This window comes from Heterocephalus glaber, unplaced genomic scaffold, assembly GCF_053883595.1.
Source record: "Heterocephalus glaber isolate CG9 unplaced genomic scaffold, H.glaber_assembly_v1.0 deba00001428, whole genome shotgun sequence".
Lineage (NCBI taxonomy): Eukaryota > Metazoa > Chordata > Mammalia > Rodentia > Bathyergidae > Heterocephalus > Heterocephalus glaber.
Window position 1 is genome coordinate 27,464,209 of NW_028258293.1, and position 26,009 is coordinate 27,490,217.

Sequence of the window (26,009 nt, forward strand, 5' to 3'; positions counted from 1 at the left end):
GGAAGAGACCCCACATGGGAGCAGTCTATGGGGCAGAGTCTAGGAAATGCCCGGAAAAAAAGGCACCCTGGATTCTGGTGGCCAGGAGGGGAGGTGCACAGGGAGACAGAGACCTGGAAAGCCCAGGGGAGAAGGAAGGAGGAGAAGGGAGCAAAGGAAAAGGGAGGGAAAAAACAGAACAAGTGGAGAAAGTGAAGCAAGACTGAAAATTCTGAGACCACAAAGAAGAGGGAGCAGAGCACCCTGGAGAACCCAGTCTAGAGGTGACACCAGCCAGAGGAACTCCTGCCCTCCCAGCCCCTCAGCCCTCCTCCTACCTGCCTGGCGCTCAGCCAGGGCAGCCCCTTGCTCACCCTGAGGCCTGCTGGGTCCTGGGCCCAAGGACTCCTGAGGCTCCAGCCAGGCGGGCTCTGTGTGTGTAAGAGTGGGCCTGCCCGTGCGCGCCTGGTCAGCCTGGGCCAGTCCTGCAGACAGCCGGCCCCGTTCCCTGGGTGGTGCTCTGACTCAGGTATGCTCTGAACACCGGTGATTTGTATCTCTTGAGGGTTTGTAAATCACTGCTCTGAGTGTGTGTGTTTCAGAGTATAACTGAATCCTTCTGGAAGAGTGAGTTAGTGTGTGTGAGTGTGTGTGAGTGTGTGTGTGTGTGTGTGTGTGTGTGTGTGTATCCAGCTCTGGTCTCTCCAGCTTCCTGCTCTCTCCTTCCCCACCCCCTGCAGCCTCAGCCAACACATACACTTCCTGAAAGCACAGAAAGAGAGAAAAGTCACCCAGAATGCCCTGGGGCAGACACTTCCTCCCCGCCCCTGGGCTGCAACCCACCCCACCCCCTAAGCTAAGATGGGACCCAATTGCTGCAGTTTCGGGTGGAAGCGGAGGAAGCACAGGCCCTGGCGGCCCTTGTGGTGGCTCCTCCCCCTTCAACCCCTACAAGGAGGCCCGGAGAGGCTGGGAAAGAGGCTCTTTGAAGTGAACAGGTTCTCCCCTCAGTAACAAGTGATCCTCCTTCATGAAGACCAGAGATTGGTTGGGCTGCAAGCCAGGCAAGGCTCAGGACTGGCCCTACAGTGTGACTCCAGCTAGCAGCTGCTCCCTCTGGGAAAATACTTCCTTTTTTGAGGTGTATCTCCAAGTATCCAAGTATCAGAGGAGGAAAGTGAGACCCAGGGCAAGCCAGGAGGGGCTCTGTAGCCTGCTGCTGGGACCTTGGATCAGAAATGATCCCTCTGTTGCTCAGACAGGCAAGTTCAGAGGGTTCGAGTCTAGGACACTTAGAGCTGAAGAGACAGGATGAGGTCTGAATACCTGTCTCCTCTCTGTTGGGCTGGTTAACTTTGGGCAAGTTACTTAGTGTCTCTGGACTCCTCGGCAAGTCCTCTTAGCACAGGCTTAAATAATGGTAGCGTGTGTAGACTCTGGGGGTAAAGTGAGGTCTTGCCAGGCCAGGAAGGAGGAAACCCTATCCTTGCTGGCTTGCTGATTTGCTTGTACCTTGCTCTGCAGGATCCTGTCCCAGCCTCATTCTTCCCTCTGGGGACTCTCCCTTCCCAAGGCATCTGGGTGGGTTAGGGAGAGGAAAAGGAGGGATTTGGGTTGGTGAGCTCAGGACCCTTTAACCCCACGGCCCCGTGTGTGCTGAGGGCCTCGATGCGTGCTGAGTCACACACACACATACACCTCCATGCACGAAGGCTCAGCACTAGGCAGTACAAAGCTCACAGCAGCAGCATTGATTCACTCACACAGGTAATACTGAGGATCCGTCAGGCAGCCAGCACTGATCCAGAGGTTGAGGATTCAACAACAAAATCGACAGCCCTAGCAGAGGTGACTGACCTGCCAATGAGTTTACCCTCTTGGCAGAATGCACATGCGCACCCACGAGCACTCACACACACATACACACACACACACACACATGCACACACTGACTCATGCCTGACAGCACACAACACACATGCCAACTCCTCCCCAAACAGCATATGCACTCTCACAAATTTACACATGTGCTACTGGGATCCTCACGGCAGCAGTACACACAGGCACATGTATGTGTGCACACTAGCCCAGATGAACTCATACGCACACCTCATGTCACCACTAAAACTGCACAGATCCCCATATGCCTGTACCTGTAGGATCATGCATGGTGACCCTCAGAACCTGCATCAATGCTGACATACATATGTGCCAGCAACCTGATAGCTTGCACAAATGCACATATACACACCTATACATTTGAGTACACAAACTGACCCAGCCATGCCCTCACACAGACCCAAGACCCTGAGAGTACACACATGCACACATAATGGTCCCCAAATCTCACTGGGGAGCCTGGTGACAGGCCTGGAGCCAGGCAAAAATGCTCACTCAGTCACCTCGTGATCACACAGCTAAGGCCTCAAGATTGAGAATGAGTTCCCCATCACTAATGGATGCAAGGAGGGGCAGGAAGGCCAGTCAGGAGACACTGAGGGGGACCCCTGCAGGGGTCCATGCACACTGCACCATCCACATCTACCAAAGAGCATGGTGTCACACGAAGGGGGCAGGAGGGGACACGGTGGCCAAGGAGGCTCCACCTTGGCCGCCATCTTGATCACCACAGGGCCAGGGCTTGGCATGTTACAAATTTGTGATGCTCCATCTGAGGTAAGAGTTTGTTTGTTTATTTTGCAGTACTGGGGATTGAACCCAGGGAGTGCTGAGCTACATTCTCGGCCCTTTTTAATTTTTTATTTTGAGACAGGGTCTCACTAAATTGCCGAGTGTGCCACCAAGCCTAGCTCCTGTGAGTTTTTAATCACAGGACTTCAAAGATTGTGAGCTGAGGACACCGATGCTCATGATTCCAACTGCTAAGACCCAGGGCACAGGAAACCAGGCTTGGTGGCTCACTCTTCCTTAAGGAAATGTCCCAAACTGTATCCATGAGTTCTAAATCTGCAGATTCAGTTAACCACAGATGGAAAATATTTGGGAAAAAACTGCATCTATATTGGACATGTACAGACTCTTTTTCTCATCCTTATTCCCTCAACAATGCAGTATAACAGCTATTTACAGTCTATTAGGTGAAATAAGTAATCTAGAGGTAATCTAAAGTATAAAGGAGGCTATGTGTAGGTTCTATGCAAATACTATACTGCTTTGTGATTGGGCCCTGAAACCAATTCCCCTTGGATACTATGGGATGCTGTGGTTTCCTACCAATCCTCTCAGCCCAGAATGAGTTTTGATCCTCTCTCTTCAAGGAGCCAGACTTCTGACCACGGGGTCCTGACCTCCCCCACAGGTTGGCCAGGTGGCGGCATCCAGGCTCTGAGTGGGTCCTAGGTCCCCTGGGCCTGGGTAGGCCTCTCACCCCACCCTGTTGAGTATCCTGAATACAAATGACAGTGCCAGGAGGGTTACAGAGGGATGTGGAAGGCCATGGAGGGCACCTGGTGGGGAAATAGACTCAGAAGGCAGGAAGAGGGGAACCCTATCCTTGCTTGCTTATACCTTGGTCTATGGCCTAGGATCCTGTCCCAGTCTTATTCTTCCTGCTAGCCTCCTCTGAAGGCCTCTCCCTCCTCAATACATCTAAGTGACGCATGCTGGGTAGAAGGACAGAGAGGAAGAATTTGGGGTGCTGAGTTCAGGGCCCATCAACTCTCTAGCTCAATGATGAGATTGAAGCAAATAGCAATTACTCCTGCATACAGGAGAATGGCCACTAGAGGGCACAGTGGCACCAGGAAACTTCAATCTAGGTTGTGGGCCAGGCTCCTCCCGGACCTTAGTAGCTGTTTCCACGCATGTGAGTCCAAGAAAGGCATAAACACTTTCTGTGCTTCCACCAATCAAACCTCCCAACACCACAGTCCTCGCTTGGCCTTCAAGGGCCCCTGACTTTATGCTCCTCCCTATACAGAGGGAACCTCCCGATCTCTCCTACTATGGGGCTTGAATAAGCACTTGGCATAGATACAGCCAGTGCACCCCTCTCTGCTCTTTATTTCCCTGCTTGGAACCAAGGCATGAATCCCCCAAAAAGCTTTCATAGGCTTCAGCAAAGTCATGTAAATAAAATGTCCTACACCGTGTGCAGCAATAACAGGGACCAGAAGGCCTCTCCCTACATATTCCTTCCTCCTCCACGAAGCCTTCCCAGATTATCCTTACTTGACCCAAGTGCTCCAATAAACCCACCTTTACCCCAGAATACATCTAGCCCTGTCTGGGGATGCCCCTTCCCACTGGGCACCTGAGCAAGGACAAGAAGGAGGGTCTCTATGAAGGAGATGGAAGGGAATGTCCACAAAAGCAGGAGGAAACCCAAGAAAACAAGGGAGACCAGGAGCCAGGGAGAGAACCCAGCTCTGAAGAGGAGAAGGGTGAGCAGGGGGAGGCTCAGAGGTGTCACCAGGTGACATTTGTCAGGGGTAGGGAGGGTGGGGTGAAGGCACAGAAGCACAGCTTCTGCTCCCCCACCTCACCCCTGGCAAGAGCTCTCCTTGTCCTCCAAACATGGCCTCCCGGTGCCAGAATGTACCCGGATGCCCCATGGCATCTCACACTCGCCTGGTTCCTCTCTCAAACTCCCTTCTGTCCCTGGATCCTGGATCAGTGTTGGTACCGCTGTCCTCCTGACCATCCAGAACAGAACCTAGAGGCCTTCACCGCTTCCCCTGCCTTCTGCTCAGGTCCAGACTGTTCTAGGCCCCACATCTGGCTCCAGTCAGCCTGCATCTAGCTCCAGCTGTCCCACTTGCTACTGGGTAATCAACACAGCCTGAGAAGGGTCCAGCCCGGCTCACTTGTCTCCCAGTCTCCGCCCAATCATCTCCCCAGCAGCTCATCATCCTTTTCCAGAAATCTGCCTGGCTGCCCAGCCTGGTCTTCACGGCAGGTCCCACCAGGGACATCCCTAACCTCACCCCACTCACCACCAACCCAGCGGTGCTACTGAGGATGCATGGCACACTTCCCTCCTCTGCGCTTTGCACAAGCTGTTCCTGCCACCTGAAGCACCTTTCTTACCCTTATGCAAAGGCCACAAACATCCCATCTACTCTCTAGGATCCTCTGTGTTCCAGACACCATGGGTGGCATCCACTCACCTCACCAGCAGGCGTGAGGGTCCAGTTCGAGGAGGCACAGGCGGAGCACTCAGCTCCACCACATGTTGCTTGGCGGGCAGTGGGGGCAGCACAGGGTCTGGAGCAGCTGTAGATGAGGCGGTCACAGATGGGGTGGCCACGGACGGGACACCCATGGAAGGGGTGGTGAAGCAGGCTGGTGGGAGGCAGCTCCTGCGGGGTGGGATGGGTGGGGCAGTGGGTAGTCCCTCATCCTCTCCAGCTGTGGGCAGGGACTCCCGTGGGGTGGCAGGCACAGGTCCTGAGCGGAAGACATGGCGCTTCTTGGGTACAGGCCGTGGGCCAGGGCGGGGTGCAGGGATGGGGGGAGCGTGGTCACGGAGCAGGCCAGCCAGGATGCGGCGGCGATGGCCAGGGAGTAGCATGCCCATGTCCACCAAGTGGGCATCGCTGAGGCCTTGGCAGTCAGTGGCCCACATCATTCCGTGCTGCTCGAACAGCCCGGTATACTGCTCCAGGTGCAGCGCCCGCAGCCACTCAGCCACCGACAATGCAGTGTCCCCGCCCTCTGCCATGGTTCCCACCAGCAGAGGCCCAGCCAGCAAGGTCCAGTCAGACCTGGGACAGACAAATGGGCACAGGTCAGAGGCAATGCCATCCCAGGAGCAGTTTCCCTGCTCACCACCCCTCCTCAGCTCTTCCATGTTAGTGTGATTCACAATTCCCAAAAGATAATCCTGAATGTCATATCCCAAATGGTCAAAATCCCTAAAGTCTAAAGTCCCAACAATTACAACCCTGAAAGATTTGTTGTTTTTTTTTTTTAGTATATGTGCTGCCGAAGCAACCACAACCCTGAAAGATTAAAGCTTGAATACTGAATCATGAAAGTCAAAACTCCAAAATCCTTCTCATGCCATAGGTTTGAGTTCAACCCTTGAGCTTCCTCCTTTGGGTCCCATGTGGTAGGCAAGGCCAAGTACTACCTGGCCTCTGAACACACAGGCTTCTTCCTCTGCCTGAAACACCCCACTCCTGCAGCCTCCCGGCATCCAGCTCCCATTTCTTCTAGAAAACCCCCTAGTTCATCTCTGGAGTCACACGGCCAAGGGCATGACTGGTGCTATGTCGGCCCCTCCTCCCCACTGCCCTCTGCAAGACCCAGGCCCAACACCCTGTATGGTGCCCGTCTCCAGCTGAGGGCCCAGCCCAGGGGCTCAGCAAGCAAGTGTGGGACTGGGCACCACTCCTGGGCATGCTTTATCTCACCTCACACCCCTGCAGGAAGCAAAATGCTACAGAAGGTGAGTCAACCCAGATCGCACAGCCTCTGGGGATCTGGCCCTCTACTCGAGGGGAGGGAAAGGCATTCATTCATTCAACATAGCCTGGCACTGGGCAGTGGAGACTCAGGCTCCATCCCTGCATTAGAGAGCTCCTGGCCTGCCTGGTGGGAGTCCAGAGATGAGGAAGAGAAGGGGATTGACAGGCCAAGAGAAAAGTCATCTGATCATCTCCATAGATATTCAAAGGCCAGTAATAAAACTCAACATCCAGCTTACTTACAGACCTGACTAAAACAGAAATAGACTGACACCTTTCTTAATGGAAAAACAACAGAAAATCCCATTAAAGTTAGGAAAGAGACAACAATATCCATTTTATCATCATCATCAAAATCATTATTCAAATAATGAAATATTGCTCCAAAAGTTCTAGGCAAATAAAATGAGGAAAACATATAAATTAGGAAAGAAAAGATTAAACCATCCAATAGCTGCTGATAACATAAGTTTTGAGTTGGAAAGCCCAAGCAGATCAACTGAGAACTTACTCAAACAACAGAAGAATTTAGTAAGATAATTGAGTCCAAAATTAGTATGAGAAGCCAGGTATGGTGGGCCATGTCTGTAATCCCAGCTACTTGGGAGGCTAAGGCTGGGGGATTATAAATTTATGACCAGTCTCAACAAGTTAATGAGATCCTGTCTCAAAATATAATTTAAAAAGGGGCAAGGAATGGAGCCCAGCAGTAAAGTACCTGCCAAGTATGTGCGAGGCTCTGAGTTCAATCCGTGATACAATAAAAAAAAAAAAAATCAAAAAAATTAATATAATAGAAATCAGTATTTCTAGCCAGGCACAGTGGCACATGCTTATAGTCCCAGAATTTGGGGGGCTGAGGCAGGAGGATTGCTGAGAATTTGAGGCCAACCTGTACTACATAGTGAGTTCAAGCCTAGCCTGAACTACATACTGAGACTCTATCTCAAAAAAAAAAATTGGGGGGCCGGGGATTTAGCTTAAGGTGGACCCCTACCTCACACCTCACAGGATAAATTACAGATGGACCAAAGATTTCAATATTTTTTTTTAAATGAGAGGATTGAAAAATCATCTCAGAGAGACAAAAGCCTTTTGGAAATGATATAAACCCAGAAGATTACAGAAAAGACCGAAATATCCAACTACTATCACACATCACATAATGATGTTTCCATCAGTGCTGGACCACACATCCAAGAACAGTCCCATGAGAGTGTAACAGCTGAAAAGTCCCACTGCCAATGACAACTGCGCAGCCATCCTATCAGTGCAGTGCAATGCACTCCTCATGGGTCTGTGACAATGCCAGTGTGAACAGATCTCCTTTGCTGCTGGTTGTACCAAAGTACATCCCATATCACTGTCTGGTACACAATACTTGGTAAAGATAATAAATGACTATGATGTTGGTTTATATATTTACTACACTGCACTTTAAAAAATAAAATTTTATCCTAGAATGTACTCCCACATCCCAAAGAAAGAAGTTTACTGTAAAGCAGAATTCCAGGTCACATTGGCAGCAACCTCATATGTCTGTTTACTGCATCTCTTGCTTGTATCAAGAAGCTGTATGAAGGGCCGGGGACTTAGCTCAGTGGTTCCACCATCTGCCTCACAAGTGCAAAGACCTGAGCTCCATCCCCGTACCAAAAAAAAAGCTGCATGAAGCTGAGTGTGGTGGCGCATGCCTATAATTCCAGCACTTGGGAAGCTGAGACAGGAGGATTACAAGTTCAATGCCAGCCCAGGCTACATAGTGAGTGCCTGTCTCAAAAGAAAACAAAAGTGCCTCATGGAGGGACTGACCTAAACCATCTAGGATTATGTAAGTACACATCTATGATGTTCACACGATGACAACATCGCCAAATGATGTATTTCCCAGAATATATCCCCATTGTTAAGCACCATATGACTGTATACAAGGGGTAATCAAAAATTACAGTGAATGTTTAAAAATTTTTTTAACTTATTACAGTAAAAGACACATTGCCAAGAACAATGGGATAAGTGTGTTCAAAGCAAGAGGGAGTATTTTGAGGGAGAATAATAGCAATGTGTCTTTTACTGTAATAAATTCTTTTAATTTAAACATTCTCTGTATGGTTTTGATTACTCCTCACTGATTTTGTTTGTTTTTGTTTTTGTTTTTTTGGTACCGGAGATCGAACTCGGGTCCTTGCGCTTTCGAGGCAGCCGGCGGAACCACTGAGCTAAATCCCCAGCCCATTCCTCACTGATTAACCACTATGATCATTTCTGCCAAATAAAAATATTACAGTGTGTTCTCATCCACTTTATTCACCAGTTCTGGCACCATGAGACTTCTAGCTCTTTCCCAAAGTCAAAATGACCATGAAAAGTCAATGTTTTGAATTGAATCAGGACATGGAGGCAGCCAGTAAGCAGACTTCCAGAACTGCAAAAACGATGGCTAAGTGTGTTCAATGCAAGCGGAAGTATTTTGAGGGGGATTATGGCAACATGTCTTTTACTATAATAAGTTTCTTTTTGTAATTTAAATATTAACCAAAGCATCCCTGCATGGTGGAAATCACCACAGGCCAAGCCAGAGATAAGGCAGAACCTAGGGATATCGCGTATCTCACTAATTTCCCAAACAGAGGGCTCATTTCCTAATAGCTGAAAAGCACCTAGAAATGAGAAACAAATAACTTAGCAGAAAAATGAGCAAAAAATATGAGCAGAGAAATACAGAAAGGAAAGTATAAATGACCTTTAAGTAAATGACAAGGAGCTTAACAAAATACAAAGGTAAAGTATAGGAAAATACTATTTTTTACCTATCAAGATTATCAAAGAGCAGAAAGTCTGAAAATACACAGCACTGGTCATGGGGTGGGAACCCCTGTCCCCAGATGGTGCATGTCCTTCATGAAGCCAAAGCCACAGGAGCAAGGCAAGCCACAAGCTGCTGTCCTTTGCCCTGTCACCCTGGGTCAAAATGCAGGCATTTATCCTGCAGTTTTGCTGGTGCACGCCCACAATGACATATGAGGAAGGTTACTGGCTACTGTATCGTCCATAATAACAAAAGACTGGAAATAACCAAAATGTCCATCAACCGGAGAGTGGTTAACTCAGCAACAGGGCAGTCACACAATGGAATATAGAGAGGCCATAAAAGTGAGGAAGCTCCTTACACATTGGCAGGGATGACTCTAAGATATACTGTTCATGAATAAAGAAAGGTACAGAACAGTATTATAACATTCTGCCTTTTGTGTGGAAAAAGAAAAAGGAGATCATGGGTCAGCGTGTATACACTGTTAAAGGCAGTGAAGAAGCCAAGGCTTTGCCAGCCTCCCTGGGGGGCCGAGAGAAGGGAGGCAGAGGCACTGATCACAGGGCCTGAAGCTCACATGCTTTTGATGACCCTTTTGAGAAAAAGAGCACAGGAATATCTTAGTTTTGCAAAATTCACAAAAGCACATGACCACATGCATACACTATTGTGGACCCTTCTCTGGATTCTAGAAGGAGACCTCAAATTCTAGCTTTCTAGGAAACCCATTCTGGCAGTGAGGGAAACTTCTCACCTTAATCCATCACCTAAATTTTGAAGAATGTGAATTTAAAATATAAAAGTAGCCGGGGATTTAGCTCAGTGGCACTTCGCCTGCCTTGCAAGCACAAGGGCCTGAGTTCGATCCCAGGTACTGCAAAAAATTAATTAATTAATTAATTAATTAAATATAAGAATTAAAAAAGAATAATAAAATGGCTGCTTCAGAGTCTCAAAGGATGATACAAATAAATAAGTATATTCAATGTTCTTGGATACAGGGTTCTCAACATTATAAAGACATCAGTTCTTCCAAGGTTAAACTGGAACTTAAATGTAATTTCCCAACTAAAATTATCAACTACATTTGGTTTAGACCTAAAGGTTGTAAGGTCCATATTTACTGATACTAAAAATGTATTGCTAAGCAGAGAAGTAAAAGCTGGGAATGATGGTGTAGCTGTAATCCCAACTATGTGGGAGGCTGAAGCAGGAGGATCAAAAGTTCTGTCTGCCTGGGTAACTTAGTGAGACCCTATCTCAAAATAAAATAAAAAAGGACAGGGATGCAGCTCAGGAGAAGAATGCTTGTAAGGTAGAGAACAGCATTATGTAAGCATCTGAGTTATTAAAAAAAAAAAAAAAGCCAGACATGGTGGCACACGCCTGTAATATCAGCACCTTGGAAGGCTGAAGCAGGAGAATCCTAAATTTGACCCCAGCCCAAGCAAGTTGGCAACTTAGTGACACTCTGTCTCAAAAATAAGTAAATAAATAAATAAACAAACAAGTAAAAGACTGGGGATGTAGCTTAGTGCAGAGGCCATGGGTTCAATTTCAATATAGGAAAGAAAGAATGAGAGGGACAGACAGAGAGGAAATATGTATACACATACACATAAATATATGCACAGAATGCTCTAGACGGACATACAGGTCATCACCTTTGGGAAGACAAATGACACCCTTCTATGTCTTTTAATTTTGCAATTTTTTAAAAATACAAGTAAATAAATAAAATACATAAGCAAATGTAATAATCATGGATAGAGCCTGGAAATGAGAGACCAAAACTCACCAGGCAAGAAGGGGACTGACATCAGCTGATACCCCCAATCCACCCTGCTGGCCCCTGCCCTGACCCCTCCCTCAGAGCCCTGTGGCGGGGGTGGGGGGTGGGGGGGGACTCACCCTCTGCCCACAACCTGGATTCTGAAAGGGGAAAACGGGAGCTCAGGTCTCTGCTCCCTGCCCCTGCTCCCCACTCACCGGCTGGGCTGCCCAGGGCGCAGGCTCCTCTCGGGGGCTGCAGCTACTCTGAAGGATGCCTCTTCATGGCTGTGGCCAAAGGTGCAGGTCAGAAATGGGGAGAAAGTCTGTAAGGCAAAGCCAGTTTGAGCAGCCAGGATGCCAGGAGGGAGAGGAAGGAAGGGAAGGCAGAGGGACAAGGACAAGTAAAAGAAGAGGAAAGGAAGAAAGCGGAGATGGAGAAGAGGTGGGGGAAGTGGAAGAGGAGGAACAGAGGACTGTCCAGGAAGCTTGGCAGTGGAGTTATAGGAAGCAGGCAGACAGGCCTGCAGGGGAGGCAGGGGGCCAGGGGCCACATGTGGGGCAGGAATGGCTGCATCGGGGCAGGGGCAAGGGGGTGGGGCAGAGAGGCAGCTCCTTGGCTAAAGTGAGCTCCTCCGCACGGAGATGGTCAGGAGAGGTGGAGAACACTGAGGGACACAGGACTCTTCCCAGTAAGCATAGGACCATGGCTCGGATTACCAGCAGAGAAGCAACTGAGGCAAGGGCATGAGACCCCAGGGGCCCTGTCCCTGAACCTGGTAGAGAGGTAGGGGAACACAGACCCCAAAATGGGGTTTTCAGGGGAGAAGAAAGAACAGGCCAACCCTCAGGGGTCCCTGCTGCTGGGATGGCCCAGGCTCTGGGGGGCTGGGGTCAGGGACAGGGTGGCACAGGCAAGTCTGTCTCCCCCGGGAATGGAAGCCAAGGCAAACTTCCTACCCCCTGGCAGGGTTCACCCAAAAGTTGCTGTGCTCTGCAAAATGGCTTTAGCAGGCCTTAGGAGCATTTTACACTTTACTTAAGTCATCTCCACAATTACCGTTGTTTATGGTAGGGTTAAAACAGGTTTATGTTTTTACAGCATTTTAAACAACAAACTTTAAGAAACTGGTACTCTGGATGAAAGTGTTGGCAAAAATGGCAGTGCTGCTCAAATGACAATTTACAAAGAGACAACAAACAGTGTTTATTTTTATTACGCCAGGTATCTAAGCACTTTAACTCATTTAATCTTTTCCACAACCTGTAAGGTACACTGTGTTTAAGATGAGGAAACTAAGGCAAAAGGAGGTTAAAACTTGCCCAAAGTCACACAGCTAGGAAGGAGCAGCTCGAGTATAGTTTAGACCTTCCTTGCCCAATACAGTAGCCAGTCATAGCTACATGTGACTTCTAAACACTTGAAACAGGACCCCGGATGGACTTTATAAAAACGTGACACACACAAAATTAAAAGTCTCAAATTTTTTCTACTGCTTACTTACACTATGAATAATATTGTGAATATTTAGATTTAAAATAATATTAAAATTGATTGCACCTGTTTCTTTTCTTTTTCTTTTTTTGTGGGGGGAGGAGATGTCAGTGTGGAACCCAGGGCCTCCTTCACACATACTAGGCAAGTGCTCTACCACTGAGCTCCACCTCCAGCCCCTGCACCTGTTTCCTTTTTCCTTCTTTTTTTTTTTTGGAGGGGGGGGTCTCATTATGTAGCCCAGGCTGGCCTGGGACTCATAGCAATCCTCCTGCCTCAGCCTCCCAAGTACTGGGATTACAGGTAGGCACCACCATGCCTGGCTGCACCTGTTGCCTTTAATGTGCCTACTGGCAAATTCACACTGCATTTGTGGCTTGCACTGTATTTCTGTTGGGCAGCATGGCTCTTGATTCTTGACCACTCCACTCTCTACCTCTCAAAAGGGACAGAAAATACGAAGGAGCACCTGCTACAGGCCGGGCGCCAGGGTCAGGGTGTAACACTAGTGAAGTGATGATGGTCTCAACCACCCTACTCAAAGGCCACCGGTGGGAAACAGGAAGCCGCTCCTCTCCCTGAGAAGAGCAGGGCCCCTACCGGCCATTCTCAAGTTCCTATTCCTGCACTTAGGGGGCACTGCCCAAGGAGAGACACGGAGACTCACACCAAACAGCCCTGCCCAAGGAGCTTGAAGCATGAACCAGATGTCTCCAGGCACCTCAGGTGGGAGGGGATCAGACACCATCAGTGGGTGAGAACAGCCCAGGGGACCTCAGGGGTCGGGGGTGACTTCCTGGAGGAGCCAGCTCCTTGACAAAAGTCTAGAGCAGGGAGTGTCTTCCAGAGGCCAAGGACAAGATGGCAGTATGGTGCTCTCCTCATTGAAAATTTCGATATTTTATATTTTGTTCATCATGGATTTTTTGCATTAATTTTGATTTTTCAAGATGGTATTAAAATATGATATCCCTTGATGACTGAGCTTTAGGGTGCCCCCTTAAAGTCTGCACCCAAGGCGAGACCCTCACTTGCTCCACCCTCATCCTGGTCCTGGTTTGAGGGCAGAAGCCCTGGCTGCTATCCTTGGCCAGAGTCCTCACCGCGAGGGAAGCAGGGAGCGGACAGAAGGGGGGTGTCATCCTGTTGCAATAGCCCAGCCACGGCTGAGGGCTCTCCTCCCGCACCCCAGGACTCAGTCAGTCTGCACATCCCACCCACCACCCTGCTTCCCCCAAGATCCCACCTCTACTCAAAGTCATGTGGGACCCTTGGGCTCCTCAGCCGTCATGCAATCTGCTCCAGCTCTGACGCCAATGCTTCTAATGCTTACGGGTGAAGAAACAAACACCCACGGGGAGGAAGTGACTTGCCCAAATTCTCAGTGACATACCCCAGTCCCCAGCCAGGCTGGGCTGACCCCATCCACAACTCCCTCCAAGTCACTTCCTATACCAGGCCCTGGCCTGGCATCGGGGGAGCCTCTGAAACTGTCGGCTGACAATGAGTAAGTAAACCACCCCTGGCCCGCTTCAGGCACCTGCTCCAAGGCGCCTCCTGCAGAAAGTCCTCTGCAGCTCAGCCATGCAGCTCAGCACAGCTTCTGCTCCCTCTGCTGCCCCGTTTATGGGGCTTCACCTCCATCCAATCCCCAATATCACTTGGGGATTCTGAGAGTTTGCACATCTTGTCCCCGCCCCGTCCTCCAGAGTGGAACCCAGGGCCTAGCTAGGTTCACCAGGGAGGTAAGTAAGCCAGCCAGTCCTTCTTCAGGTCTGGCTTGAGTTCCTCTTCTAAGCCAAAGCTTTCATCCTTGTAACGACCGTTTCAACATCAAGCACAGTTTGGATCTCACGGTCCCATCTCTGCCCCAGCCCAGCATCTCCCTCTTGGTATCTCTACCCACTACTGACTGGGGACACCAATTTCACCGGCCCAGACCAGACTCTTAAGCGGCCCTTGTGCCAAGCCCGGCAGATTTCCACCTTCATCTCATTCCTAACTTTCTCAGGGCCTGGGATTTTACCTTTCATGTGCATGAAACTGACCAGGTCTCCTGCAGGGGCATCAGAGGACATGGCTGCCTCTGTCTACCAAAGTCAGGGAAGCATCCAGAGAGCTCCTGATGGGCCCCACAGAGCAAGGACGAGGCTGCGAATGCAGATAGGAAGGACAAATGTAGATAGGAAGGACACTTTTGCAGGGAAAGGGACTAAACTTTCGAGGCCCAGGGCAGGAAAGGATTGCTCATCTGGAGTTGGGGGATCAGTGGGGTGGGAACAAAGGGTACCCAAAGAGCTTGGTGACTCTACCAGTCACCTGCAGAGCCCACTGAACCCTGTGGCTGGGCGCCTCGCTTGAGGCCTCCCAAGCCTCCTTTGCATTCTCATTTGCATGAATGACTCAGTCCTGACAGCAGTCTTAGCTTCCTAACTCCTTCCACACCCAGCTCTGGAGTCCTCTTGACCAGGACACCTCTCCAGCTCACATCCCCAGTGCCCTCTCTGCACAGAGCTCACTCTGGGTTCCGCAGCCCTGATGGGAGTAGGAGATCAGAAAAGTGGCCTGGGGCCTTCAGACTGTCCTCCTCCCCCTCTCCTGCACAGCCCACCCGCTACCTGGGTCCCAACTTTCTACCACAGCCAGGCTCAGGAAACCCCTCAGAGCTCTTCACACAGAACCAAGAATATGCATAGCCACCTGGGTTACAAACCACACCCCACAGGTACCACAATGGCACACCTCACACTACCTCAAGGTCCGCCCACCTCCCACCCACCGAAGAGCCAAACAAGAGAGCCAATCTCACCGCCACACACACACAACCTTCAGGCCTCAAGTCCCTGCCAACACCCCCGACGGCATCCAACTGCCCCAGAACCCTGACATGCCCCATACCCCCCACCGCTCCCCAGGCCTCGCAACCCAGGTGATACTTACAAGCAGGGCCACCCTTGCAGGCATCTGGTGCCTTCCTGGCGTTCACAGGACTCCACTAGCCCAGGCTAACACAGGCACGAAGCCTTGGAGACACTTCCCGTAGTATGAGGAACTAGGTGGGGGTGGAGCTCCACGGCCAAGGGTGCAGAAGTGACCCCTGCCCCCACGAGGCCAGCTCCCTTGGCTCTGTGCACCCTGGGGTGGGCAGCTGGCTGGGCCAAGAAGTCTAGGTTCTGTCTCCTGCTGCGTGTAAGTCCCAAAAAGGCACATAGGGGTCTCCTGCCCTTCTCCCACCCTGTGTCCCTGCCCTGTACATTCTCCCTGGCTCTGGGAGGGCGCGGGAGGGCCCCGCCCTGCCTATCTGTTCCTTGCCAGTCTTACCTGGCCCTGGAGTGCTGGAGGGTGAGGAGAGTGCCCCAGGCCTGGGTGAACAGGCAGCGGCCTCCTTACTTAGTGGAAAGCTGAGGACCCGTCACGAAGTCCCTAGGCCCTGCCCTGTCCCAACCCAGGATGTGAGGCCACTCTAGATTCCAAACCCAGCTTTACCCCTTCTTGTCGTAAACCATCAGTGAGTCACATCACATCCTCCACAAAGCGAACACTTCAGTCCCTGCCTCACAGCCCGGCACCCAGATGACCATGACGCGTCACCACATGTGCACCAGAGGCCAGACTTGCTTGCCCTCTGCTCATTCCTCTGCAAAGGGAGGCACTTCCTGTCACTCATCCCAAGGACTTGGCTAGTCCCACCCAGAGTGGCCCTGGGTGCTGGGCTTGTAGCATCTGAGGTTCTGTTACCTCAGTCCCCAATGACAACCTCATCCCACCTCATTCATGCCAGACCCTCCAGCAGCACCCCAGGGGCCACACACTCCCATCCTACACCAAACCCACCAACTCCTCACCAGCAACCTCCTCTGAAAGAAGAGCTGTCCCCAAGTCAGGTGGGGCCTTTAAGCAAATCAGAAAAAGATGCCTCTTCCTCCACACCAGAGCATGCAGCTCCATAAGCAGAGAACAGGCTGGGTTTCAGTCCTCTCTCTTAGCTCTCCTCACCCCAGGCCCTTCTGCCAGGTACTCTGGGGCAGTGCACAACATGCACATTCAAACACAGGGACCTAGTGAGAAGCATGACATTTTAACAGCCTTGGCAGTAGCCTCACCAGCATCACCCCACTAAAATGCTAAGCCTCAGTTTTATCAAGGGACATTAAAGACTAAGGGACATGGGCTGGGGACTTAGCTCAGTGGTTCCGGCGCCTGCCTCGCAAGCACAAGGTCCCAAGTTTGATCCCTGGTACCAAAAATTAAAAAAAATAAAAAATAAAAAAAGACTAAGGGACAGTGGACATCCTGGGCTCCCCCCACCCTCATCTTGAAAGACTTTCACTTTCTGGAGGTTTCATGTCTGTATTGCTTGAAGTGTTTACAACTGTGTATCACTATTATGATTAGGAGAAAAAATGATAAATACACGTTAAATCATTGAAATCGAGTTTCCTGTAGTTCATTCCCCAATACCATCATTATAAAGTAGCTTCATGATTTTAAACATACCATGCACAAATTACTAATGGACATTTTGTCCTCTATCCTCACTGCCCTCTTCACTCCAGGTCTCACCACTGGCCCTTGTCCCTGCCCCCTGCCTTTCTCTCACTTGCCGCCAGCACACCCTTGAGTCTGTGGGAAAACCAGACACAGGCAGGGCTTCTCCCCTGACCCTGACCCTGAGCCTCCATGGCCTGACCCAAAGCGACCTCCCTGCTCCCAGCCCGGCACCCTCCAGGCCTCACTCAGGCCCTCCCAACAATAAACTGACTCAGCCATCACACCCCTGCGGGTCCCAGGGCACTGGCCTGGTCCCTGCTACTCAGTCACGGACACACTGCTGGGGCAGGGGACTTCCCGTGGCAGCTCCCACCACCACAAAGGCATTTCCTGGGGAAGGAGAGGCCAGAGATGCTGCAGGATGACAAGAGGAAGATCCTCTGGGGACCACTGCCACCTGGGGACCAGGAGGGGACTGTGAGCGCTACAAATGAGGCAGAAGCAGGATGACACTGGTTGAAGGAGGGTGGGAGCACACAGGGTAACCACAGGCAACAGGAGCAGAGCCAGGGTCCCAGATGCTTACACTGCCAGGACCCTCACTGTGCCCTGGGATGGTGGAGGCCAGACTGCCCTGGCACGGAGCAGGGAGGTGCTGGGACCCTAAAGCTCCTGCCTGTGACAGCAGGGACTTGGTTCCTTCTGCACCCCAGGACTAGGAGCCCAGGGGACCAAGGACCTGGATCTGCCCTCTCCCTAGGTGGCCCCTGGAATTGAGAAGCCAGGAGATAAGCGGACCCCTTGCTACTGGTACCTGAAAGGGGAAGCTGCCCGGCAGGGGGCGGAGGACTGCTGGGCAGGCGGGGCCAGGGGCAGAAGACAGAGAAAGACAAGGGGGTCCAGTCCCACAGGCTTTGGCCTCCAATATGATGTAACTTCAGCAGCCCCCATTGTACAACAGACAAAAACACTCCCTGACTCAGTCTCCCCTCCAGGCCCTTTTCCAGCAGGCCCACAGGGCACATCCTAACCTATCCCTGGTAAGCACTTCCTGCTTACCAATTATCAGGCATGCATGGGTACATCCAAAGCGTCATAATCCCAACAATCTAGAAAGCAAGTGGCTTTAGCCCACTTCACAGATGAGCAAACTGAGGCTCAGAGAGGTTAAGTAACTTGCTCAAGGTCACCGATTCCAGAATCTGAACCAAGGGGTCTCTGAGTCCCTCTTTCTACCCTATCACCTCAGAAGGAACGGCATAGATAGGCAAGGCCTTAGGACAGGGAGGGCAGGCGGGTCAGGAAAAGGGAGAATGGAGGCAGGTCGAGAAGGGTGTTGAAGGCCATGCTAAGACACATTCATCCCTGCTGCTCAGACAACAGGAAACCATGGAGTGCAGCAGGGTACTCTGGGGACAGAACATCTGGCAACAGGCAGAGACAGGGGTTCCCACTGCTGTAAGAACTGGGAATTCACATAACTTCTCTGAGCTTCAGTTTCCACATCTATATAATTGGAGGATGACAGTTTTGCCTTGTAGGCTGGAGAGAAATATACATCTTCAAAACTGATCCCAAGCTGGGTGTGGTAGCACACACCTGTAATCTCAGCACTTGGGAAGCTGAGGCAGGAGGATCATTGTGAGATCAAGGTCAGCCTGAACTACATAGTGAGGACCTGTCTAAAAAAATCCCAAACCTGACAGCTCTCACTCCCCAGATACTAGGGGGCACCAGTGGAATGGGAGGTGCCCAGTGCTGGGAGACCAGAGACTGCATTCTAGCCATACTCCCTCAGAGTGAAGGCCCAGGCCAGCACACGGTCTGCTTGATCAGGTCCCCACAGCCTCCACTCCTTGCCACTGATGTTACTCTAATGTGACCTGCTCCATGGGCTCCCTTTGCCTGAAATGCTGTGCAGACTCCTGGGTGATGCCTTCTCATACTTTTCTGGGCACCTTCTCAAGTGGAAGACCTTCCATCCCTGGCCACTGATTTACAAAAGCCTCCTATCAGTCCCTCTTCCTTACTGTTTCATTCTTCAGCCTCCTGCTTGTCACTGCCAGACAAGATTTTATATAATATACTGACTTGTTAACGTCAGTCTCACCTGGGAGGCACAGACCTTGCTTGAGTCATAGTTGTATCCCCAGTGGCCAGAACAGTGTTCAGAAAAATGCTCAATAAATGTGTGTGAAATGTACAAATGGAAATCCACAAAAACCTCTTTGTAGCAGGCACTCACTATGTGACAGGTCAGTATTCTTGGCCTTTGCTGCTTACCGTCCTGAAGTCCCCCTCCTCCTCTGCCTCAAATCCTTCCCCAGGAAGCCTCCCAAACCACTGTGGGCAGCAGCAGGGGCTGGGCACCCGCAGGGGCAGGAAGGGATGGGCAAAGGCAGGGTCTGCAGAGGGCTGGGCTGGGAGGTCCTCCATGTGCATCTGACCCCAGCTCACCCTGGAGAGACGGGTGGGGAGAGGGAGACCTGCACAAGAGAGGGTCAAGGTTCAGACCATAGGTCTCAGAGTTGAAGGTCTGACTCTGAGGCTCCAAGGGCTCCTTGGAACCCTCCGTGGTCAGACCTACCTCTTTCGATAGCTGAGGTTGCCTCAGCCACTTCCTGCTGGGCTGTCCTGATAAACACTGCTGGGGAGCCCCCTACACACAGGGGAGGTGATGACATTCAAACCCCTCATGCTGCCCACCCACAGCTCAACCGTCCCCAGAATAGGGTAGAACCACCCAGACTTCCAGGAGTCTCTGAGACCAACCGCCACCCTCAAGGGAGTTGCCACCTCTCCCCTAGCCCTGGGGAGACCTACCATGGCTCTCTGTTGGCCCCCAGAGGGGGAGGGCTGGCTCTCCCTCATTTCCTCTACTCCAGAGCCCCAACATCAGCACTTCCCTGCTAGGCCTCTGTGTACACAGTTCCCTCTGCCTCGACCATCGTCGCCCACCTCACTGCTCCAGGAAGCAGCCTGACCCCACAGTCACAGCCCTGATCCCACCAGACGTCTCTGTGACCGTGTCTGCCACGTACTCATTCTTTCTCATCCCAATCCTGGCAGGGCAGGGGTCTGATTCCTCTGGGTCCCCAAGGTGGCACGCAGTGAACATCTCTAGGCTAAAGGGACACTGTCCATTTTGCACATGGACAGCAGGGAGCTCAGGTCACACTGCAAGTCAGGCTCAAGGATGGCTAGAACCTGGCCTCCAGCCTCCCAGCACCTGGCATCTCTCATTCCACAGGTGCTTGCCAGCTCCACCTCTACCCTCCAGCTGCCCGGCCCCAGCCCTGAATTCTCCACAACCCTAATCATCTGCTTCTCAGACATGAGGAGCACCTTGTCCAACCCTCCCCATTTCCACAAGGGAAAGTGAGTCCGAGACAGGCAAGAGCCTAACCAGGCCACAGAGCAAGTCAGGAGGAGGACCCAGGCCTTGGTCCCCCAGCTAAGCACAGTACCTTCCTGTAATCTGCTTTTGGAAGAAATGGAGGGATCCCCTCAGATGATTTCAGAGATACTGGAGCAAACCCTGCCCCCTCCAAGTAGGCCAGGCCAGTTCTGCCTTGAGAAATGTGGGTTTTAAGGCCACAGGAAGTAGAGGCAGGTAAGTGTCCTGGTTCCTATCCCTGGCACAGAACCACTAGATGCTCCTTGGATCTTCAGAGTCCCTGGGCTTAACACATCCAGCTGGGAGGAGAAGGAAGAACAGCTCAGTCTAAGGGAGGAGGCAGATCTTAGCCAACACTAGCACCCCACTCACCAAAGGGAGACCCACCCCAGAACTGTCCTGTTGCCATCTGGAAAAGCATCAGTTCACTGCCCTGCCCTGCCCCTCCCAGGTCCTTTTGGGAACAAACGACTTTGTCTTAGCTGCAAAACCACACAGCAGCCCGCTGAAGGTCCCCAATAGAAACTAAGAGACCAAGACTAGACCAGGTAAGAGCTTCAGCAGCCCACACATCAATGGGTGCAGAGCCAGCCCCATCCCCACCCCCAACCCCTGAGACAGCAAATGCTGAAGACACATTCAGAGTTCCCACAGACAGGTGGCACAGGAAGGGGCTGGAAGCAGTCAAGCAAGGCGCTCGCTCAGGCAGGCAACTGGCAGGAAGAGGGCTCTGCCCTGCAGGGAACAGGACTCCTTCCCCAAGGGACTGTTCCAAGGGCCCTTTGAGCACAGCCACTTTGCCCGCAGGTCCCTATGGGTAGGCAGAGTAGGCAGGCAAGGCCCAAGCTTCTGTACCCCAAGGCAAGACAGTGCCTCTCCTCAGGCTCCCTGACTCAGGTCTCTGTCCACCAGCCCTCTCCATAGAGGTCCCCAAACTTGGCTCTGATCCTTCAAGAATTCACCTGGGGGCCTGGTGTGATGGTGCTTGCCTGTAATCCCAGCACTCGGGAGGCTGAGGCAGCAGGATTGCCACAGGTTCAAGGCCAGCCTGAGCTACATAGTGAATTCAAGGGCAGCCTGAACTACATAGCAAGATCCTCCTCAAAAAAACAAAACAAGGTCGGGGATTTAGCTCAGTGGTTCGGGCGTCTGCCTCGAAAGCACATGGGCCCAAGTTCAATCCCCGGTACCAAAAAAACAAAACAAAAGAATTGACCTGGGTCTGCTGAGCCATATCTTGACCAGCCAGCCCCCTACTCTCTCTGGGCTTCCCAGGGGGAACAGCCCCACCACCACTTCAGAACGCAGTGGGGCTCAGCCTGTCTCTTCCCACCATTAAGACAACTGGCTCTTCTGTAACTGTGGAGTCCCTGGGGCCCTCTCCAGCAGGGAGACAGCAGAGTATGTGTGCTGGGGTGGGGGTGCTGAGAGCCCACAACCTGGAGGCCAGCAGGTGTGACCCACTCCCCAGCCCTGTGAAATGGTCTAGGCTTTATGGATCTGGAAACGGTGAGGCAGAGGCTGCACCCTCAACTCAAGGTTGACTAAGCCCAACTCCAGGCTTTGCAGGCACTTGCAACCTGGACTTGGAAATTTAGAAGCTGGGAACCGTGGGCACAAGAAACCCTGGAGTCCTTGAATCTCCCAGAATCAACTCAGAATCTCAGCATCCTGGCAGCCAGTGAGGAGGAGGGAGAGAGGAGGTGGGAACGGCCCTCTCTCCCTGCCACCTTCACCTCTCACCTGTTCCATTTGATTGGCTCCTGCAGTGTACGGTCCATACTTGAAGCTGGTGGGGCTGAGGAGAGGAGTAAAACAGGGATGCCCAGGACTGGGGATTTAGCTCAGTGGTTCCACCACCTACTTTGGAAGCGCAAGGTCCCAAGTTCAATGCCTGGTACCAAAAAAAACAAAAAACAAAAACAAAAAACAGGGATGCTCAGACACAGGGCAGTGTCCTTGGGGCATCCGGGAAGTTGAGGAGACCCAGGCCTGCTACTCCTCCTGGTCCTGGGGGCTGACCCACCCCACACTGGCCTAGCCAAAGGAAGTGCAACCAGGGCAGTTTCCCCCAGGGCCTCAGGGCAGCCAAGATTTCAGATGTGGCCCTTAGTCACAGCCCTAGGACATGACAGAGGAGTGGTCAGGACAGGTCCCACCCTTGGCATTTCCCTTTTCCCTGCACAATGATAAGAAGGAAATCTGGCCATATCTCTCCAAGGGGGATTCTCTGCCCCTGAGCACCACACACCTGACCACAGGTGGGGTCGGCGTCTCAGCCTCGTAACTCTGGAGATCTGTCCCAGGTCTGTTCAGTTGCTGACACCTAGCTATGGCAGACCTCAGGCACCTTAAGTGGATTTGATTCCTGGTTTATTCAGGGATAAACTTGGGCCCCTGTGACAAGGCAATGTGGGCAGTGTGGGCTGAAAGAAGCTCAGGGGTTCAAGGGGCCCTCAGGCCCCAGGCTGGGTAGGGGCATGCCTCAGAGCCCTGGGCCTGAAAGATGACTGGCAGATCACATACCTTCAACTGACCTGTCTCTTCATCAGCATATGGGGCCTGGGAGAACCATTTTATTACCAAAAGCCAGCTCAGGAAGAACAAGAGCAGAACGCAGGTATCCAGGAGGTACCTGTGGTAAGGCTGTACCCCTGTAGGCTCAGGACTCAACAGTCATTAGTCCAGTCTTTGAGCAGGATACCTTTCAGCTCCACAGCTGGTCACCAACAGTGTCAACTGACCAGGTAGCCCTCTCATCTACCTGTCATCCCAACTGGGAATTCCCAGGGTAAGAGTGGGTTTGGATCTCCTCTGTCTACAATGCATCCCAGTGCTCAGGGTTCTCACTGTGAAGCAACAGAGGCTCCCAGCTATTCTAAGGAATGCATGATCCTAGGCAAACTGCTTAATCTCTCTGAGCCTCAGTTTCTTCATCTGTAAAATGGGAATGGTGCTTATCCCATCAGACTATTGTTGAGGATTAAATGGAATCAGCACACTGCCTGGCACACAGTAAGCTTTCAAGAAGCAATTGCTGAGCTAGGGATATGGCTCAATAAGACAGCCTGCCTAGTGTGCACGAGGCCGTCGGTTCAATCCCCAGCACTGCAAAAGAAAAGAAAAGACAGAAAAGATGAGAAAGAAATAATAGCTACTTCTATTACTACTATAAAAGTAATTTATTACCACTGTACTAAATATTATCAAACTGGTCACTTAGCTCCACATCCCCTCTCAACCATTCTAACTGTCCCAGAAATCTAGGACAGATGTCCTAATCATGAAACAGGCTTAAGCCGGGTGTGGTGGGGCATGCCCATAATCCCAGCACTGAGGAGGCTGAGGCAGGAGGATTGCCTCAAATATGAGGCCAGCCTGGGCTACACAGTGAGACCCTGTCTCAAAAATAAAATAAAATTGGGCTGGGGATTTAGCTCAGTGGCATTGCACCTGCCTCAAAAGTCCTGAGTTTGGGCTGGGGATTTAGCTCAGTGGTTTCATCGCCTGCTTCGCAAGTGCAAATGACCCAAGTTCAATCCTCGGTACCAAAAAAAAAAAAAAGTCCTGAGTTTGATTCCCAGTACCACAAAAAAATAAATAAATAAATTAGAAAATAGGCTCTCTTTCCAAACTATTACCCAAAAGATGAGAGAGACATTCTAAATGAAGGCCATGCAGAAGACTAACCATGTACTGCCAACTGATGCCATCCCTGACACCTGGGATCATCTCCAGACTCCTGGTTGAAATGTATAGGTCTGGAGGCCAGGCCCAGGATGGGGGTAGGTGGCCAGGACTTCCTCCCCAGTCAGAGCTGGTGGCCTGAGCTTGTGGGGAGTACACACTGGAGGGGGACATCTGAGGGCCCCCATATCTTTGTGCTATTCAGACCTCTGAATGGCCACTCTGAGCACGGCACCCACCCATAAAACATAAAGCACCACACTGCATGGGGCTGTGGAGGGGACTGAACGGAGCTACCCAAGGGATGGACACTGCTCCTGAGGGAGGGGCTGGGGTTGCCTGGCTCAGGTCACACTCTGCTCATAGCTGCCTTGGCTACACCCAGGAGAAAGCCTTCAGTGAGCAGAGCTGGATGACAGCAGCCTCAGGGTGGGGAAAACAGGCCAAAGGAGGCAAACACATGCCTGGGTCCTGTCCTGACTCTACCCCGAGCCACGGTAATCTTGGGTAAGTTACTTAACCTCGCTGGGCCTCGGTTTCCTTTTCTGTAGAATGGCCCTAATCTTGAGGGCCACTGACAGGATTAAGTTGGTTAATATATATGAAAACGCCTACAACAATGCTCCAGGCATGTTTGCTGCCTTGGCTCTATGTCTTCCCCTGGAACCCTCATCTCATCCAATGTTGTGAAGTTAAATAATGCAACAAATGTGCCATGCCCAGCATAGGGTCCCAGAGAGCTTCCTCTCCCCATCCTACCACCTTTCCTGCCCCCTGCCCCCTAGCACCCCACCACCCAGGCTCCCTGTGTGGTTCTGGCCTGACTGCTGGCCCCTTAGGCTCAGTCTCCCCATCTGTGAAAGAAAAGTTCTAGACCAAGTGGTGTCTCAGTGTCCATGGCCCTATCTGCCCAGCCTCTCCCCAACCCCTTTCCTCCTTCCTTCCCCATTTCCCACTGATATCCTACTACACTCCCTCTGGAAGCGACATAACTCTTGGAAGCCTAAACCGGGCAGAGGGGATAGCTGGTAGGCAAGGGGCACCAGCCCTCAAGCAGTCCAGGATCCTAAGGGTTAAGACCCAGAGGGGTGGGGGGCCAGGGTCAGTGCTGGACAGGCGCCTGGAGCCCAGGGCCTGCCTCCCCTCCCCCTCCCCTGGGAACAGAGGCCTCTTGTTTGGGCACTGGCGGCTGGCTTTGAGCTCAGCCAAGGAGAGTGGGGTGGGGAGAGGCCCCAGAGAGTGATGGGGACCTCCCTCCCTCCAGCTGATACCATAGGTCTGGTCCACCACTGTCCTCAATACTCTGAGGTCACCCACCTCCTGAACTGACCCTTCCCCTGAGTTCTGCCTTCACTCTAACACTCACTGCTGCTGGCAGAATTTAGACTCTGACAGGCCTGCGTCCTTCCTCACAGTCTCTTTCAGGCAAGAAGCCAGGGCTTATCACCCCATCCTACAGATGAGGAAATGAAGGCTCTGAAAAGGGTGGGGATTTGCAGTCACAGACAGCTCGGTGGCTGTGGGGACTCCAGGTCCCAGTCAGTCTCATGACTCTGTAGACCGCTGCCTGCAGTTCCCAGGCCACTCTTCCTAAACAGTGTCATTACACAGGACCGAAAGGCTGGGCTGGAAGGAGGGGGCGATAAGCAGCCCATCTCTGAAACCTGAAGTTCCCAATTCCAAAGGTCCTGAAGATTTGGATGAGGAGGAAACTTCTGGAGGGTGAGGGGAAGAGGGGCAACCTCCACAAAAGGCTGATTCTGGAAGTGTGGAGAAGCAATAGCTTGGGGAGGGGTCTAACTGCCCAAATGAAGACTGGGGCAATAGTGCCCTGGGGGCTGTGCCCACCTCCACCGAAACAGTCAGCAATGTTTCTGGGACACCTTCCCCCTGACCTATTCCAGCGAGCAAATGGCCAGTGAGGAGGAAGGGTCTGCAGACCAGGGT

General features: G+C 51.7%; 1 protein-coding gene across 10 annotated transcripts in view; it reads right to left on the reverse strand.

Moving 5' to 3' along the window:
- Arap1 (ArfGAP with RhoGAP domain, ankyrin repeat and PH domain 1) overlaps window positions 1-26,009 on the reverse strand; it is a 59,017-nt gene that overhangs the window by 31,793 nt on the left and 1,215 nt on the right. For 5 of the 10 annotated variants that reach the window (XM_021243224.2, XM_087211888.1, XM_021243223.2 and 2 more), the window contains 2 exons: window positions 11,212-11,318; window positions 5,109-5,705 (listed from right to left, as the gene is read on the reverse strand). In XM_021243224.2, coding sequence (XP_021098883.1) covers window positions 5,109-5,662 — 554 coding nt within the window. In that variant the 5' untranslated portion in view covers window positions 5,663-5,705; window positions 11,212-11,318. Of the gene's footprint in view, window positions 1-353; window positions 502-5,108; window positions 5,706-11,211; window positions 11,319-26,009 lie in introns of those variants that run through there. The other 5 variants (XM_087211889.1, XM_021243225.2, XM_087211890.1 and 2 more) reach the window with 3 other exon arrangements.